The sequence below is a fragment of the Ursus americanus genome, chromosome 3 (genome assembly GCF_024610735.1).
Source record: "Ursus americanus isolate L20-20 chromosome 3, mUrsAme1.1.p, whole genome shotgun sequence".
Classification (NCBI taxonomy): domain Eukaryota; kingdom Metazoa; phylum Chordata; class Mammalia; order Carnivora; family Ursidae; genus Ursus; species Ursus americanus.
The window spans coordinates 92,932,907-92,949,856 of record NC_142129.1 but is presented as its reverse complement, the minus strand read 5'-3'; the positions used below and the strand labels follow the sequence as shown (position 1 = coordinate 92,949,856).

General features: G+C 38.6%; 1 protein-coding gene across 1 annotated transcript in view; it reads right to left on the bottom strand.

Moving 5' to 3' along the window:
* HECW1 (HECT, C2 and WW domain containing E3 ubiquitin protein ligase 1) overlaps positions 1-16,950 on the bottom strand; it is a 419,927-nt gene that overhangs the window by 132,949 nt on the left and 270,028 nt on the right. The window contains exon 6 of the mRNA XM_045793669.2: positions 11,436-11,605. Within this exon, the coding sequence (XP_045649625.2) occupies positions 11,436-11,605 (170 nt within the window). The remainder of the gene's footprint in view (positions 1-11,435; positions 11,606-16,950) is intronic.

The window sequence follows — 16,950 nt, the reverse complement described above, 5'->3', positions numbered from 1 at the left end:
CAAGAAAAAACAAAAAAATAAAGACAGAAAAGAAGTAATAAAAAAATAAACCTAAATACAACCATATGGATAATTACATTAAATGGCAATGAACTAAAGACTCTTATTATTTAAAAGCAGAGATTATCACAGTCGGTGAAAAACTGTCTACAGGAAATGCACCTTCGATATAGGAACACAAATATGTTGAAAGTAAATGGACGAAAATAAATATATCATTCAAATACCAAACGTAAGAAGGCTGGAGTTGTAATATTAATGTGAGATAAAATAGCCTTCAAGACAAAGGATATTGCCAAAGATAGGATATTTCAAAGAGAGATATTTCATAATGTTAAAAGGGCCAATTCATCAGGACAACATTACTATGCATGTACCTAACAAAAGAGCCTCAAAATACATAAAGCAAAAGTTGGCAGAATTGGAGAAATGGATAATTCCATGGTCATAGCAGGGGATTTAAACATCCTTTTCTCAGCAATTCATAAAAAGCTAGTCAATAAGAGCAGTACCTTGAATTTAATTTTTATAGACTACATAAAACAACAGAATACGCATTCTTTTCGGTGTACATAATCAATCCACCAAAATATACCATATGCTGGACTATAAGACATGGTTCAATGTATTTAAGTAGACTGAAATCGTACCAGGTATGTTTCCTGACCACAATAAAGTTGAATTGGAAATCAGTAACAAGAAGATATTTAAGAAAATCCAAAAATTTGGACTTCACACAATCCATTTCAAAATGATCCATGGGTCAAAGAAGGGATACTAAAAAATGTGTTGAACTGAATGATAATGAAAATTTAAAAATATATCAATTTTATGGAAGGCAGCTAAATCACCACTTAAAAGAAAAATAGTACGCTTAGATGGTCATATTAGAGAAGAAAAATAAGTCTAAAATCAAAACCTAAAGTGTCACCTTAGGAGGCTAGAAACAGAAGAGCAAAATAACCCTAAAGTAAGTAGAAGGCAACAAAGAAGAGAAATAAAATAGAAAGAAAAAGGAAACAAAGAAAAATAGAGAAAATTATCAGCGTCAAGAGCTGGTTCTTTGAAAAAGAAAAAACACGACAAATTTTATAAACTCATATCTAGATTAGTTAACAAAAAGAGAGAGAGAAAGTGCAGTTCACCATTTAAAAAATGAGAAAAATGTTATCCTTAATGAATTTACAAACAGTAAAGGACAATAAAACACTATTTGGAACAACCCTATCAAAATTGCATGAGGAAAAATGTCAATATTCCTCGAAAGACACAAATTACAAAAGCTTATCCATGTAGAAATAATGAACTTGAATAGTCCTAGTTCTATTTAAAAATTGAACTCATGCTTTAACACTTTCTCACATATTTTAAAACTGCAGTCTAAAATGTCTTCACTCATATATTCTAGAAAATCAATCATGGTAATTTACCATATTAATAGAATAAAGGTGAAAATTGTGGAATCATTTCAAGTGTTTAACAAAATTCAACATCATCTATCATTAAAAAAAGAACTCTCAGTAAACTAGGAATAGAAGGAAACATTCTTAAGCTGATAAAGAGCATCTACAAAATATCTAGTATCACTATATTTTGTGGCGAGATATTGAATGCTTCCCCCCTAACATCAGTAATAAAGCCAAGATGTCTTCTGTGACCCCTTTAATTCAACATTGTCCTAGAGGCTCTGGACATTGCGATAAGGCAAACCACCAAAAACAAACAAATCAAAAGGCATAAGTTTAGGAAGGATTGAGTAAAATTACTTTTATTTGCTATAGTATGTTTGTTTACGTAAATACCCTCACATGAAATAACTAGTGAATTAGAGAATTTAGTATGGCTGCATGATTCAAGATTAATATAGAAACATTTATATAGAGGCAGCAAATAATTGGAAATGAAATGAACAAAGATTCCACTTACAATAGACCAAAAAAAAAAAAAGGATGCAAGACTTCTATACTGAAAACCACATAGCACTGCCGAGAGAAATTAAAGACCTAAATAAATGAAGATGTATCCTTTCATAGCACAGAATAATTAAGACTCAACAAATTTCCAAATAAAATTCCAGAACTTCTTTTTTTTTGCAGATTCAAAGGTCTTTCGAAAATTTATAAGAAAATACAAAAACTCTAGAGGAACCAAAGCAATTTTTAAAAGATTTTATTTTTTGGAGCCCTTTTAGATTTACAACAAAACTGAGAGGGAGGCACAAAGATTTCCCACACACCCCCTGCCCCACACATGCACAGTCTCCTCCATCATCAACATCACTCACCGGAAGGGCACCTTTTTTTTTTTTTTTTTTTTTAACCAAGGATGAATCTTCACTGACACATCATAATTACCCAAAGTCAACAGTTTCCCTTAGGGCTAAGTCTTCCTATTGTATATGCTATTGGTTTGGCCAAATGTAAAATGAGATATATTCATCATCATAATATACCAAGCATTTTCATGGCCCTGAAAACCTGCACTCTGCCTCTTCATCCTTCTCCCCTACACATTCCTGGCAACCACTGACCTTTGTGCTGTCTGTCTCTATAGCTTTGCCTTTTCCAGAATGTCATATAGTTGGAATCATGCCGTATGTAGTCTTTTCAGATTGGCTTTTTTCACTTAGTAATATGAATTTAAGTTTCCACTATGTCTTTTCATGGCTCGATAGCGCGATTCTTTTTAGTGCTAAATAATATTCCATTGTCTGGGTCTACTACAGTTTATATGTCCATTCACCTCCTGAAAGACATCTTGGTTGCATCCAAATTTTGGCAATTATAAGTAAAGGTGCAATTAATATTCTTGTGTGGGCTTTTGTGTGGACATAGGTTTTCAAATCCTTTGGATACGGAGGAGCTCGACTGCTGGATCGTTTTGTGAGAGTATGTTTAGTTTTTAAGAAACTGCCAAACTGTCTTCCAAAGTGAATATACCATTTTGCAAGCCCACCAGCAGTGTGGGAGATTTACTGTCCATCCACATCCTCTCCAGTTTTTGTGTTGTCAGTGTGCTGGATTTAAGCCATCCTAATAGGTGTGCAGTGGTATCTCATTGTTATTTTAATTTGCATTTCCCTGATGACATAAGATGTGAAGCATCTTTTCACATGCTGATTTGCCATCCATATATCTTTGGTGAGGTGCCTGTCAAGACCTTTGGCCCATTTTTAAATCAACTGTTTGTTTTCTTCTTATTGAGTTTTAAGAATTCGTTGTATATTTCGAGTAACCATCATTTATCAGATATGACTTTACAAATTATTTTCTCCCAGTTTGTGGCTTATCTTCTAATTCTCTTGATACAGTCCTTAACAGTGCAGTTTTAATTTGAATGAAGTCTGTCTTGTCTATTATTTCATTCATGGGTCACGCTTCTGGTATTATACCTAAAAAGGCATCACCAAATCCAAGGTCATTTAGGTTTCGCTTATGTTAATTTCAGAGATTTTATAATTTTGCATTTTACATTTACATTTAATCCATTTTGAATTAATTTTTGTGAAGGGTCTAAGGTCCGTCTCTAGACTTCCCTCTTTGCATGTGGATTTCCAGTTGTTTCAGCACCATTTGTTGAAAAGACTGTGTTTGCTCCATTGTACGGTTTTTATTCCTTTGTCAAAGATCGGTTGACTATGCGTGGGTCTAATTGTGGGCTCTCTACTCTGTTCTATTGACCTAGTTATCTTCCCCCCGCCCCGCCAATACCACATTTTCTTGATACTGCAGCTTTATAGTAGGCCTTGAAGTTGAGTAGCATTGGTTCTTCAATTTTGTTCTTCTCCTCCAATATTGTGTTAGATATTCTCGTCTTTTGCCTCTTCACATAAACATTAGAACCGGTTTGTCAATAGCCATAAAATAACTTCTTGGGGTTTTAAGACTGCATTGAGTCTATAGATGAAATTAGAAAGAACTTAACATCTTGATAATATTATCTTCCTATCGCTGAACGTGGACTATATATCCATTTTTTTAGTTCTTTAATTTCATTTAATATAGTTTTGTGGTTATCCTCATATAGCTATTGTACAAATTTTGTTAGATATATATCTAAGTGTTTCATTTTGGGATGGTAATGTTAATGCATTGTTTTTAGTTTCAAATTCCATCTGTTCATTGTCGGTATACAGGACAGCAATGGACTTTTTGTATCTTAGCCTTGTATCCTGCAACCTTGTTACATTTGCTTTATTTTTTTAAAAGAGTTATTTATTTATGTGAGTGGGGGGGAAGGGCAGAGGGAGAGAGAGAAGCTCAAGAAGACTCCCTGCTGATCATGGAGCCCAACGGGGGGCTTGATCTCATGACCTGGAGATCATAACCTGAGCCAAAACCAAGAGTCCAATGCTCAACCAACTGAGCCACCCAGGGGCCCCCCCAAACTGTTTGCTTTAAGATAATGTAGTTTTTTGTTGTATGTAATGAACTGTCTTTATGTATGTTAATTGTCCCTTAAATATAATGATAAAAATAATCATGTAAAGAGTATTTCCCATTTCCTTTAAATTTTCAAATTTATTAGCATAAATATTTTCATAATACTCATCTTTTTAATACAAGTACAATCACTACATTGGAATTTTTGTTAACTTTCTCTATGATGTATTTGGTTTCTAATTCAGTGATTTCTGTGTTCATCTTCTTCGTGGTACTAGTATAGTAGTTTAATCACATGGAAACTCACATCACCGGGATCAGCTGCATCCCACAAGTTTAGATATGCCATATACTCATTGTTACTCAGTTCAAAATATTTTCTAGTTTTTATTACGATCTCTTCCTTGACCCCTAGATTTTTTAGTTTTTTGCTTAATTTTCAAAGTGGATGGGCATTTTCTAGTTGTATTTTTATTATTTACATCTAGCTTCTTAAGTTTAAGACATAAAATAGTATTTAAAATCTATCTCTGATAATGCTAATAGTCACCCATGTAGTAAGGAGGGCACGTGTTGGGATGGGCACTGGGTGTTATATGCAACTAATGAATCGTTGACCACTACAACGAAAACTTATGATGGATATATATGCTGGCTAACTGAACATAATAATAATAATAATAATAATAATAATAATAATAATAATAATAAAATAGTCACCCATGGTCCATTCCTTTTGCTACTGAGGTAAGATACTATTTTAACTAATCAGAGACTGACTGGGCTGCTTGAGCTATCTTGAAATTTTCTACCATTGGTTGGCCTTGATTCCTTCATTGTAGCCAGCCAGGGGTCTAACTGAGAATCTAGGATTTTGCTAGGACATCTTCTCTGGGAGGATCCAGAACTTCGAGTTTTATCTCTTTAGCAGTCAAACTACGGAAAACTCCTCTTTGGTCTGCAGCAGCTTTTGGCCTACTTTTTTTTTTTTTTTAAGATTTTATTTATTTATTCGACAGAGATAGAGACAGCCAGCGAGAGAGGGAACACAAGCAGGGGGAGTGGGAGAGGAAGAAGCAGGCTCATAGCAGAGGAGCCTGATGTGGGGCTCGATCCCATAACGCCGGGATCACGCCCTGAGCCGAAGGCAGACGCTTAACAACTGAGCCACCCAGGCGCCCCTTTTGGCCTACTTTCTTATCCCTGTTATAAAAAGCAGTTGCAGGAAGTTGGCTCACTTGAAATTCCTGTCTCTCCAGGATCTTTTTTTTTTTTTTTAAAGATTTTATTTATTTATCTGTCAGAGAGACAGAGCACAAGCAGGGGGAGCAGCAGAGGGAGCAGGTGGAAGCAAGCTTCCCGCTGAGCAAGGAGTCCAATGCGGGGCTCGATCCTAAGACTCTGGGATCTCATGACCTGAGCTGAAGGCAGACACTTAACCGACGGAGCCACCCAGGTGTCCCTCTCTCCAGGATCTTGACCACACAAGTCGTATTGCCCTGACCAGCCTCTCATGATCACAAATCCTCTTTTTTCTTATTAATTTTATCTGGCTTTTCCAGGTGTTTTTTGTTAGTGTGCCCCATGCTGTTTCATGACAGCTAGAAGCAGATTCAACTACTTCCATTCTTGACTCTTTATAATCCATTCCACACACAGCAGCAGGAACATCTGGCTAAATTTTGATCAGAACATGATGCTTTCCTACTCCAATAGCTTCTTATCACATTTAGAATAAAATCCCAACCACTTTCCCTGACTTACAAGATGCTGGTCCTTGCCTCTCTCCCCAGCCTCATCTTATACCCCACTCCCATCCCTCACACACGGTTATTCTCCAGCCACAGTGACCTTCCTGCTGTTGTGTGAGTCGGCCAAGCTTGGCACACTCAGGCCCTTCATACTAGCTGCTTCCTCTATCTGCAACATACATCTAACCAGGTCTTCGTGTATCTCGTCTCTCAGTTCATGTGACAGCAACTCAGAAAGGACTTCCTGGACCATGGCCATCTACATTGGCTCTTCTCCGTCACGTACCTCATGTTACGATGTAATATTTCTTTCGTGTTGCTTATTTTCCCTTGCAATTGTGTCATTGGTTTATTTTTTGTTTTGTTTTCTTATATGAGAGTATAAGCTCTAGGAGGCAATATCTTGTCTTCTAGTCTTGTGACCAGATTGAAGCAGGCTGATACTGTACACGTGTGGGATGAATCCACCCAGCTTTGAAGGCCGAGACAAAGAGAGCGGAGTAGAGGCGGACAAACAGCATGGCCCCAGGCTTGATTTTAATATCTGCTCAATCCACATGTTATTTCTGAGCATTTGCTTTTAGGAGTTCCTTGTTTGATTTAGAGGGTTAAATACACTCTCCACTCTGAATAAATAACCCCAAACTCTTCAGTTGCTGCCATTTTCTATTTAACTTCTCTGTGTGGCTATAATCTTATAAGTGCTCATTACATCCATTCAGGAAAGTAAACAGACCTGAAAATCAAGGAGAGTTTTCCCTGGGTGAAAATAGTTTCTAATGACAGCAAGAATAATAAAAAAGAGATCAATCAACATGGCAGTCTTCTTTTAAAATTTTTTTAGTTGACATTACGTTTAATATGTATTTCTCTCCATTTTCCCTCCTCATTTTAAAATTCTGATAGTAAAAAAATAAATAAAAAATTAAATACATAAAATTCTGACAGCAACTGTATTTTCTAAGATTTAGCATGTTCCGATCAGCAAAAACATGTTTTAAGTTTGAACTTGCATAAATTTGAAAAAATCATGTAAGATTTTAATGCAACATTAACCACAGAAATAAATTTAGCATTTAAACTATACACTAAAGGATATTCTTGCTCTCAAGTGCAGGTAACTTCAATTACTTCTCACGAATGTCCTTTATATGTTAGTAGGTATCTACAGCAAGTAGGGCAGTTTGGTTCTCAGTTACCTGCTTGCATAGAAATTTAAAGATGTGCGTGAATTCTGTAGGAGCCGGGAATCTTCATTTCATTCACCAAGGTGCAATGTGAGACCCAGAACCCAACATTAGGTTTTGTTTGTTAGGAATAAGAGAACCAAACCATGACAGACTATGGACTCTGGGAAACAAACTGAGGGTTACAGAAGGGAGAGGGGTGGGGGGATGGGGAAACTGGGCGATGGGCATCAAGGAGGGCATGCGTTGGGATGAGCACTGGGCGTTACACGCAACTAATGAATCGTTGAACACTACATCAAAGACTAATGATATACTATATGTTGGCTAATTGAACATTAAAAAAAAAAAAAAAGAAAGAAGAGAACCAGGCTGGATGTATGCAACTAGAGTAAGCCCAGCCCAATAGCCATCACGCGTCTGTGTGCACCATGAGCTCCAACCCCATGGCATTCTTTCCTTTTTTTTTTTTCAACCACATGCCATTTCTATAGAGTTCTGCAAGTGTTTGTGAGATGCCTTGGTAGTTTTGCACATGCTGTTCCTTCTACCTGGAATGCCTGCCTCTCACTCCCCAAAAATGTCTCATCGCCCATCAAGACCTAAGTCCCACAGCACACCATCGGGGAAGTCTTCCCTCAGTATTCCGCTGCATTCTGTCCATACCTTGATTAGAATATTTATTTCATTGTATTGTCTTCTTCTACCAGCCTGACAGGTCTTACCTATCCATCATTTTTGTGTCCTTCCAGAGGTTTCTATTTCTGCTACAGAATAGATACTCAGTAACATTCCTTAAATTAATAATCAGCCATAAGAACTTCACCTGGCTTTCCCCATTAAATAGTTCTCATTAATCCTTCAAACTTATCCTCCAGAAGTAGTAGTAGTTCATACACTTAGCTGAAAGACCAAATTAAACTTTTCGATAACTGCCTTCAGCCTTATCATCCAATGCTATAGATTTAAACTTTATTTTTCCTCTGAAGGGGAGGGGTTGTACTGATCACTTTGATAGACTCTAGGACACTCTCCCCAGCATTTATCCACAGCCACCTACACACAAAACCGATCAGTATCAGGCTCTGAAGGCAGATGACCTGCTTTATAGTCTGGTTCTGCCATTTACCAGCTATGAGACCTGGGGAAAATTACTTAACTTCTCCGTGCCTTGGTTTCCCCATCTTTAAATGGGGATAATAATAGTACCTATCTCATAGATTGTTGTGAGGATTGAGTTAATCGTATAAAATGTCTACACTGCTTGGCATAGTAAGTCCTACATATAAGCCTCATATACCCTATTATTAGCAGGTTCCAGGGACTGGTGGTGCTGAGAAAAATTGGATATGATTCCTTCCCTTGAGGAGTTCAAAGGCTCACAGGAAAGACAAATGTGCAAATAAAAGACAGTAGGATAGAGGTCTGGACAAAGGGGCAGAGAGGAAGGGGCACTTTCCTCCGGAGGCCCGGGGTGGGGGGTCAAGGAGTGGCCTGCAAGGGAGGTGCTATTTTAGCTGAGTCTTGATGGACGAGCAGGAGTGCTGGTTGGATTCTTCGGGAATGTATCTTTTAGGCAGATGTGAGCAAAGACAGTCTATGCGGCCATGTGAAAGCATGAGGGGCAGTGGGGGACAGCAGTTACCGAGAGTGGCCTTAACATAACGTCTGAGGTGTAAGGTACCGGGAGTGGAGCTCAAGCACATTGCACACACTACAGATTGTTTTATCCAACACCCATGTTCAACCCCCTTCTCCCTTCGCTCTTCGTACTATAGGGTTGGGGAACCGAAGCCCTAGATTTTCCCAAACAGGGGACGGCCTGTGACAGGTAACAGGGCTTTTGCTGGGAAGGGCTTCTCTTACAGAATAAAAATGCAAAGCCTTACAAGGAGAAGGCTTTTTGCCTTTCTGCTTTCTTCCTACCTGGAACTCGACTTTGAGGCTTGAAGACAGGAGGGTGAGAGCCATCTGCTAACGGTGATGTGGGAAGACCCAGAGAGCTCCAGTCCCTCGTTGCTGTTCTCAGTAGCTGCATTGCCAGAACCACCTCCCTCTGGACTTCTTGTTGGTGAGAAATATCACAGCTGGCCCCACTTCCTCTAGCTTAGAGCCCCGTGCACCCGGAACTGACACTAGTGGTAAGCAATGCTGGGACAGCAGAGTCCTTGAACGCTCTGCATAGGACAGCATTTAGGGCTTGAAAGTGCAGATCTTCAGTCTAGTTATCTGATGTTGAACTTGAGAAATCAGTTCTCCTCAGTCTGAGCCTCATCAGGGAGACATGTGGCAAAATCTGTTTTAGAACACCAACTTTATTTGTTTTTACTTATTTAAATTCGATGAGTTAACATACAGTGTATCATTGCTTTCCGACGTAGAGTTCGGTAATTCATCAGTTGCGTATAACACCCAGTGCTCATTACATCACGTGCCCTCCTTAATGCCTGGCACCCAGTTAAGAAAAAAAAAAAAAAAAGGACACCAACTTGAACCACGGGATGCTGGATAGGATGCAGGAGGTCGGAAGCAGCGGACTAGTGAGAGTTTGCTAGGATCCTTCCAGAGTGAAGTAAATCTTAAGACTCAGAAATAATTTCGGAACTTAAAGTGGATTCTAGCTGACATTTTTAGACAAAAAAAAAAAAAAAAATTCTGATGGTGCTGGGTTTCTGAAATGTTCTTTGAGACTTATAATACCTTTATGACTAAATGTTTTAGAACAAGATGCTCTCAAGTTCTTCAGAAGAGAGAAGCCTTTTTTTTTTCATGTACTATAAATTCCCGTGGCATCTTGTGTTATCCCCAGGAATGCAGTGAGGAGACCAGAAATAAATGAGGAGAATAGCCGGGACTGAAGGAACAAATAATTTAAGATTCATTACTCCATGCTACTGGTACTCTCTATGCTTTAGACTCTGTTGACAACCAAAGTAGTAGGAAGTTTAAGTGCGATTCCATTTCTTTTACGTTGCTCTAACTTCAAAGCTGTACCGTTGCTCCTCTGTAAGGCCTGGGTCAGGGTGAATTAAGCCTAGGAAGTGGGTGGTGGAATTTAAGAGACAATGAGCAGGACTTGCCCCCAAATATCTAATTACACTTTCTAGTTCAAGGCTGCTTGAAAAGTCTACATCAGAGATGACCTACTCTAAAGAATAAAGGAAGGAAACCTGTCCAAAGCAAGTGCCGCGGGTAGGAGTAGCACGTTCCCATCAGTAACAGCCTGATGAAGGTAAACTGAGGCTCAGCTTGAGGATGATTGATTTCTGAAATCTACACAACTCGTAACTGACCATGCTTGGATTTGAACCAACGTTTGTGTGGCTGCGAAGGTGTGGTTTTAACACCAACATTATGCTGTAGCCCCTCCCGTGCCCTGAGCCTCCCTGCTTCCCAGCCCTCACAGAGAGCAGATCACACCCTCAAGCCAAAGCCGGAGAGTTAGCTGCCAGATGGGTTGTGACAACTTTCCGCCAGTTCTCCAGGAGACGACTCAGTCACGGCGAGGCCAAGCCTGACACGCATGTGGCTTTGCTGAGGAAAGTCCTCACCTGGCAGAGGGACACACATTGGGGAGTGGGGATGGGCCTGCATGAGACAGAACAAACCGTTCGATACTCCAGCAAGTTCTGTCGCACCGTGCAGACCAGGAAGATGGGAGGCACAATTAAGATTCATATTTATTTAAACCAAACAGTGTGTAACTCCCAGGGGTATTCTAGGGCTTAATGATTTCCCTGTCCCAGGAAACTGGCAGTTTTAGAATCTCTGGAACTGGTCTAGAGGGACACATTTAAAATTTGGCCCTCTTGCCTAAGGACTGCACACGTCGGAAGAGTGTAAGAACGCTTCTCTTCCTTCTCCCACACAGAGGTAGAGAGGGGCTGTCTTGCTTTCAGAGGCAGGTTCTGAACCAGATGAAGAAGCTACAGCAGGGCTACTGAGACCCCTGAGTTACAACCCACAGAGAACGCAGCTCCCTTCTAAGATCGGACAGCCATGAGCTTAGCCGCAGTCTGGGGCTCCAAGAAAGGAGGGCATGGCATGTGGGCTAGTTCACGGTCAGTGGTTCCCGTTGCCCACTTAGGCTTCTTCTCAGGGCCCACAGTACTCACCTCCGCCTGCCAGATGGGGTTCACGGTGTTGCCTATGATCTTGGATCTCCTCTCCTGTCCGTGGTGTGGGAGCGCAGGGAAGATGCTGTGCTTTCCAGGCTGAATGGAAATCTTCAGGTAAGGGTCTGGGTTGAAAAACATCCCTTTCTTCAACCCCATGGCCTGGAAATCTGTAAAATTAGGCACATTTTAATTTAAATGTGTTCTGGTGAGGGGAAAGATCATAATCAGGCTTTACACAAGGAGAAAGGTCCATCTAAAACATGGAAAAAGTCTTTCCAATCTTCAGACTATTTTCTACCTCATTACAATTATGGACTGGTATGTCCACAGAACCCATTATATGGAACACTTACTGGCATGTATAAAACCATTCTTTGTCAGAAATTAATACAATTGGTATTGTGGTCACTGTGGGTTTTGAGAAAGGATAGTTGGCCCTTCCAGCACTCCTCAGGAAGGTTGTGGTGAGGGCCTGAGGTCACCTCAGGAAACTTGGTGGACACTGAGGGAAGAAATCCAACAGAATATTCTATAGGTCTAAGTGAAAATTCCTCTGCAAAGTGGAGATGTAAGAAAACTCAGGGCTGTAGTCTCACAATGAATATAGTAGGTCTATCGCCCCTGTCTATGCGGCAGAACCAAAATGGGAACCGATTCAAGGAAATTTTGTCTCCTTCCCCAGCCCCATGCTGCCCATCCTGCATGGTGTCCCTCTCGCGCTTCAGGATTTCACTGAATTTTGGTTAATGAAGTTTCCTTTCAGGTTCTGGAAGGTAGTTGAGTAGTTTTCCAGGCTCCTGCCATTTCTGCAGGTTTGCACAAATAATTGTTATTTCTCAAGCATTTCAACAGGAACGTAAGAATGGCCAATCAGGAGTTGTTGGCTTTCTGCCATAGTAACACAAAAGGATTGAGTTTCTTCTTCCTTTTTCTTTTAACTTAGACACCTGCTAATGTCATCAACTGATCTTTTTTTTTTTAATAAAAGACTTTATTTTGAGGGGGGAATTGTAAGTTCACAGCAAAATTAAGAGGAAGTACAGATTTTCCCACATACCTCTTGCCTCACACATGCAGAGCCTCCCCCATTATCAACATCCCCCACTAGGGGCGCATTTGTTACAGCCGATGAAACTATACTGACGCATCATTATTACCCAAAGTCTATTGTTTACGTTAGCGTTCACTCTTGGCGGTGCACATTCTATGGGTTTTGACAAATGTATCCATTATTAGAGTATCATACAGAATATTTCTACTTCCCTAAAAAAATCCTCTGTGCTCCACCTCCCCCTATCCTCCCCCACCCCCACCCCCCCACCCCCAGGCAACACTGATCTCCTTACGGACGCTGCAGTTTTGCCCTTCCCGTAATGTCATATAGTTGGAATCATACAGTATGTAGCCTTTTCAGATGGACTTTTTTTCACTTAGTAATATGCATTTAAGATTCCTCCATATCTTTCTCTGGTTTGACAGCTCATTTCCTTTTAGCAGCGAACATCAACCCATTATCTGCTTGTACTACTGTTTATTCAACCATTAACCTACTGAAGGACATCTTGGTGGCTTCCAAGTTTTGGCAATTATGAATAAAGCTGCTATAAACATCTGTGTGCAGGTTTTATACAGAGCTAAGTTTTTAACTCACTTGGGTAAATACCAAAGAGTGCAATCACTGGATCCTATGGTAAGAGTATGTTTAGTTGTTTTTTTTTTTTAATTTTTAATTTTTATTTATTTTTTTTGATGTAAAGTTCGATGATTCATTCATTGCGTATAATACCCAGTGCACCATGCAATACGTGCCCTCCTTACTACCCAGTATGTTTAGTTTTATAACAAATCACCAAACTGTTTTTGAAAGTGGCTGTACCATTTTGCATTCCCACCAGCAACCAATGAGAGTTCTCATTGTTCTATATTCTTGTCAGCACTTGGTGTTGTCAGTGTTCTAGATTGTGGCCATTCTAATAGGTATATGGTGGTATCTCGTTGTTTTTATTTGCATTTCCCAGGTGACATATGATATGGAACATCTTTTCATATGATTATTTGTCTTCTGTATGAGATGTCTGCCAAGACCTTTGGCCCATTTTTCAAGTTGAGTTGTTTGTTTTCATATTGAATTTTAAGAGTTCTTTATATATTGGATAATGTTCCTTTAACAGATGAGTATTTTGTAAATATTTTTTCCCAGTGTAGCTTCTCATTCTCTTGACATTGTTTTTTGTGGTGTAGAAGTTTTAATTCTAATAAAGTTCACCCTTTATCAATTATTTCTTTCACACACCACATCTTCAGTGTTGCAGCTAAAAAGCCATTGCCATACCCAAAGTCACGTACGTTTTCTCCTGTTACCTTCAAAGAGTTTTATAGTTTTTCATTTTACACACAGGTCTGATCCATTTTGAGTTATTTTTAAAAATTAAGATATACTTGACATATAAGATTATATTAGTTTCAGGTATACACATAATGATTTGTCTATTTGTATTATATTTGTATGTAATGCAAAATGATTATCAAATAAGTCTATTTAACAGCTGTCACCACACATCATTATAATTTTTTTTCTTCTGATGAAAACTTTTAAGATATGCTCTCTTAGCAACTTTCAAATACACAATACAATATTATTAACTTTAGTCACCATGCTGTACATTACACCCACATGACTTATTTGTTTTATAACTGGAAGTTTGTATCTTTTGACCACCTTCACCCATTTTGCCCAGCCCCACCAACCTGTTCTCTGTATCCATGAGCTTGATTTTCTTTTTTTCAGATTTCATGTAAAAGTGAGGTCATATGGTCTTTGTGTTTCTCTGTCTGACTTATTTCACTTAGCATAATGCCCTCAAGGTCCATCCATATTGTCACAAATAGCAAGATTTCATTCTTTTTTATAGCTGAATATCATTGTACTGTGAATATATACCCCCCATTTTCTTTCCCCATTCATCCATCAGTGGACACTGAGGTTTCTTCTGTGTCGTGGCTATTGTAAATAATGCCCCAATGAACATGGGGGTGCATATATCTTTTTGAGTTAGTGTTTCATTTCTTTGGATAAACACCCAGAAGTGGAACGGCTGAATCCTATGGTAGTTCTGTTTTCCATAGTGGCTGCACTAATTTACGTCCCCACCAACAGGGCACGAGGGTTCCTTTTCTCTACCTTCCTTGCTAACACTTGTTTTCTCTTGTCTTTTTGATCCTAGCCATTCTAACAGATGTGAGAGGATATCTCATTGTGGTTTTGATTTGCATTTCCCTTATGATGAGTGGTATTGAACATCTTTTTGGGTACTTGTCGGCCACCTGTATGTCTTCTTTGATGAGATGTCTATTCGGGTCTTCTGCACATTCTTAGATCAGATATTTTTCTGCTTAGTCGCATGAGTTCTTTATATATTTTGGATATTAACCCCTTTTCAGAGATACAATTTACAATGATTTTGTCTTACTCCTTTTCATTTTGTTGACAGTTTCCTTTGTTGTGCAGAAGCTTTTAGTTTGATGTAGTCTCATTTATTTGTATTTGCTTTTGTTGCCTTTGCTTTTGGTGTCAAATCCAAGAAAATCACCACCAACACTGATATCAAGGAGCTTATTGCCTATGTTTTCTTCTACAAGTTTTGTGATTTCAGGTCTTATGTTCAAATCTTTAATATATTTTGAGTTATTTTTTGTGTATGGTGTAATATAGCAGTCTAGCTTTATTCTTTTGCATGTGGCTGTCCTGTTTTCCCAGCATCATTTATTGAATAGACTGTCTTTTTCTCATTGTATATTCTTGGCTCCTTGCTGTAAATTAAATGGCTGTAAAAGAGTATGTTTATTTCTGGACTCTCCATTCTGTTCCTTTGATCTATGTGTTTTGTTTTTATGTTAATACCATAATGTTTTGATTGTTATAGTTTTGTAATATAGTTTGAAGTCAGGAATGATTCCTCCAACTTTGCTCTTCTTTCTTCAGATTGCTTTGGCTTTTTGGGGTTTTTCGTGGTTCCATACAAATTTTAGAATTCTTTGTTCTATTTCTGTGAAAAAATGCCATTGGAATATTGACAGAGATTGCATTGAATGTGTAGATTGCTTTGGGTAATATGGACATTTTGACTATATTAATTCTTCTCATCCATGAGCATGGACTATCTTTCCATTTATTTGTGTCTTCTTCAATTTCTTTCATCAATGTTTTCTTGTTTTTGGTGTACAGGTCTGTCTTTCCTTAGTTACACTTATTCCTAGGTATTTTAGTCGTTTTGATGCAATTATAAATGGGACGGTTTTCTTAATTTCTCTTTCTGAGAGTTCATTGTTAATACAGAAACAGCAGATTTTTGTATTTTGATTTTGTATCCTGCAACTTTATTAACTTTATTAGTTCTAACAGTTTTTAGTGGGTTAAGTTTGGTGAAGGGTATAAGTTCCGGATATAGGTTTTTTTTTTTTTTTTTTTTTTTTTTGCACGTAGATGTCCAGTAGTTCTAGCACCATCTGTTGAAAAGACTGACTTTGTTCCATTGTATTGCCATTTGTCAATGATCAGTTGACTAAATTTATGTGGGTTTCTTTCTGGGTACTCTATTCTGTCCCACTGATCTGTCTATTCTTTCACCAATATGACGCTATCTTGATTACCATGGCTGTGATAAGCCTTGATGTTGAGTAAGTCAGTTCTCCAACTTTGATCTGCTCTTTCAATACTGTGTTGGCTATTCTGGGTCTTTTGCCTCTCTCTATAAATTTTAGAGACATTTAATCAGCACCCACAAAATGACTTACTAGGGTTTTAATTGGGATTGCATTGATTCTATAGAAAAATCAAAATCTTGACAATATGGAGTCTTTTAATCTATCAGTGTGTATATTTCTCCATCCATTCATTTAGTTCTTCTTTGATTTCATTCATCAGAGTTTTGTAGTTTTCCTCATACGGACCTTGTACATATTTTGTTAGATTTATATCTAAGCACTTCATTTTTGCAGGTGCTAATATAAAAAGGCATTGTGTGTTTAATTTCAAATTCCATTTGTTCATTGCTGGTATATAGGAAAGCAACTGACTTTTTGTTTATTAACCTTGTGTCCTGCAGTCTTGCTATAATTACTTACCAATGGATCTTCAGCACACATTTTCTTTTCTTTTTTTTTTTTTTTAAAGATTTTTTATTTATTTATTTGACAGCAATAGAGACAGCCAGCGAGAGAGGGAACACAAGCAGGGGGAGTGGGAGAGGAAGAAGCAGGCTCATAGTGGAGGAGCCTGATGTGGGGCTCGATCCCATAACGCCGGGATCACGCCCTGAGCCAAAGGCAGACGCCCAACCGCTGTGCCACCCAGGCGCCCCAGCACACATTTTCTTTACTGGGGCTCACTTAAACATGAAAAATGCCAGTTGACTGTCTATCTCCCAAAGACACTCATGTACTTAATTTCTGTGGTCTTAGATCTCTGACATTCATGGCCTGTAACATTTGTTGGTTGATAACAAGCTAAGGT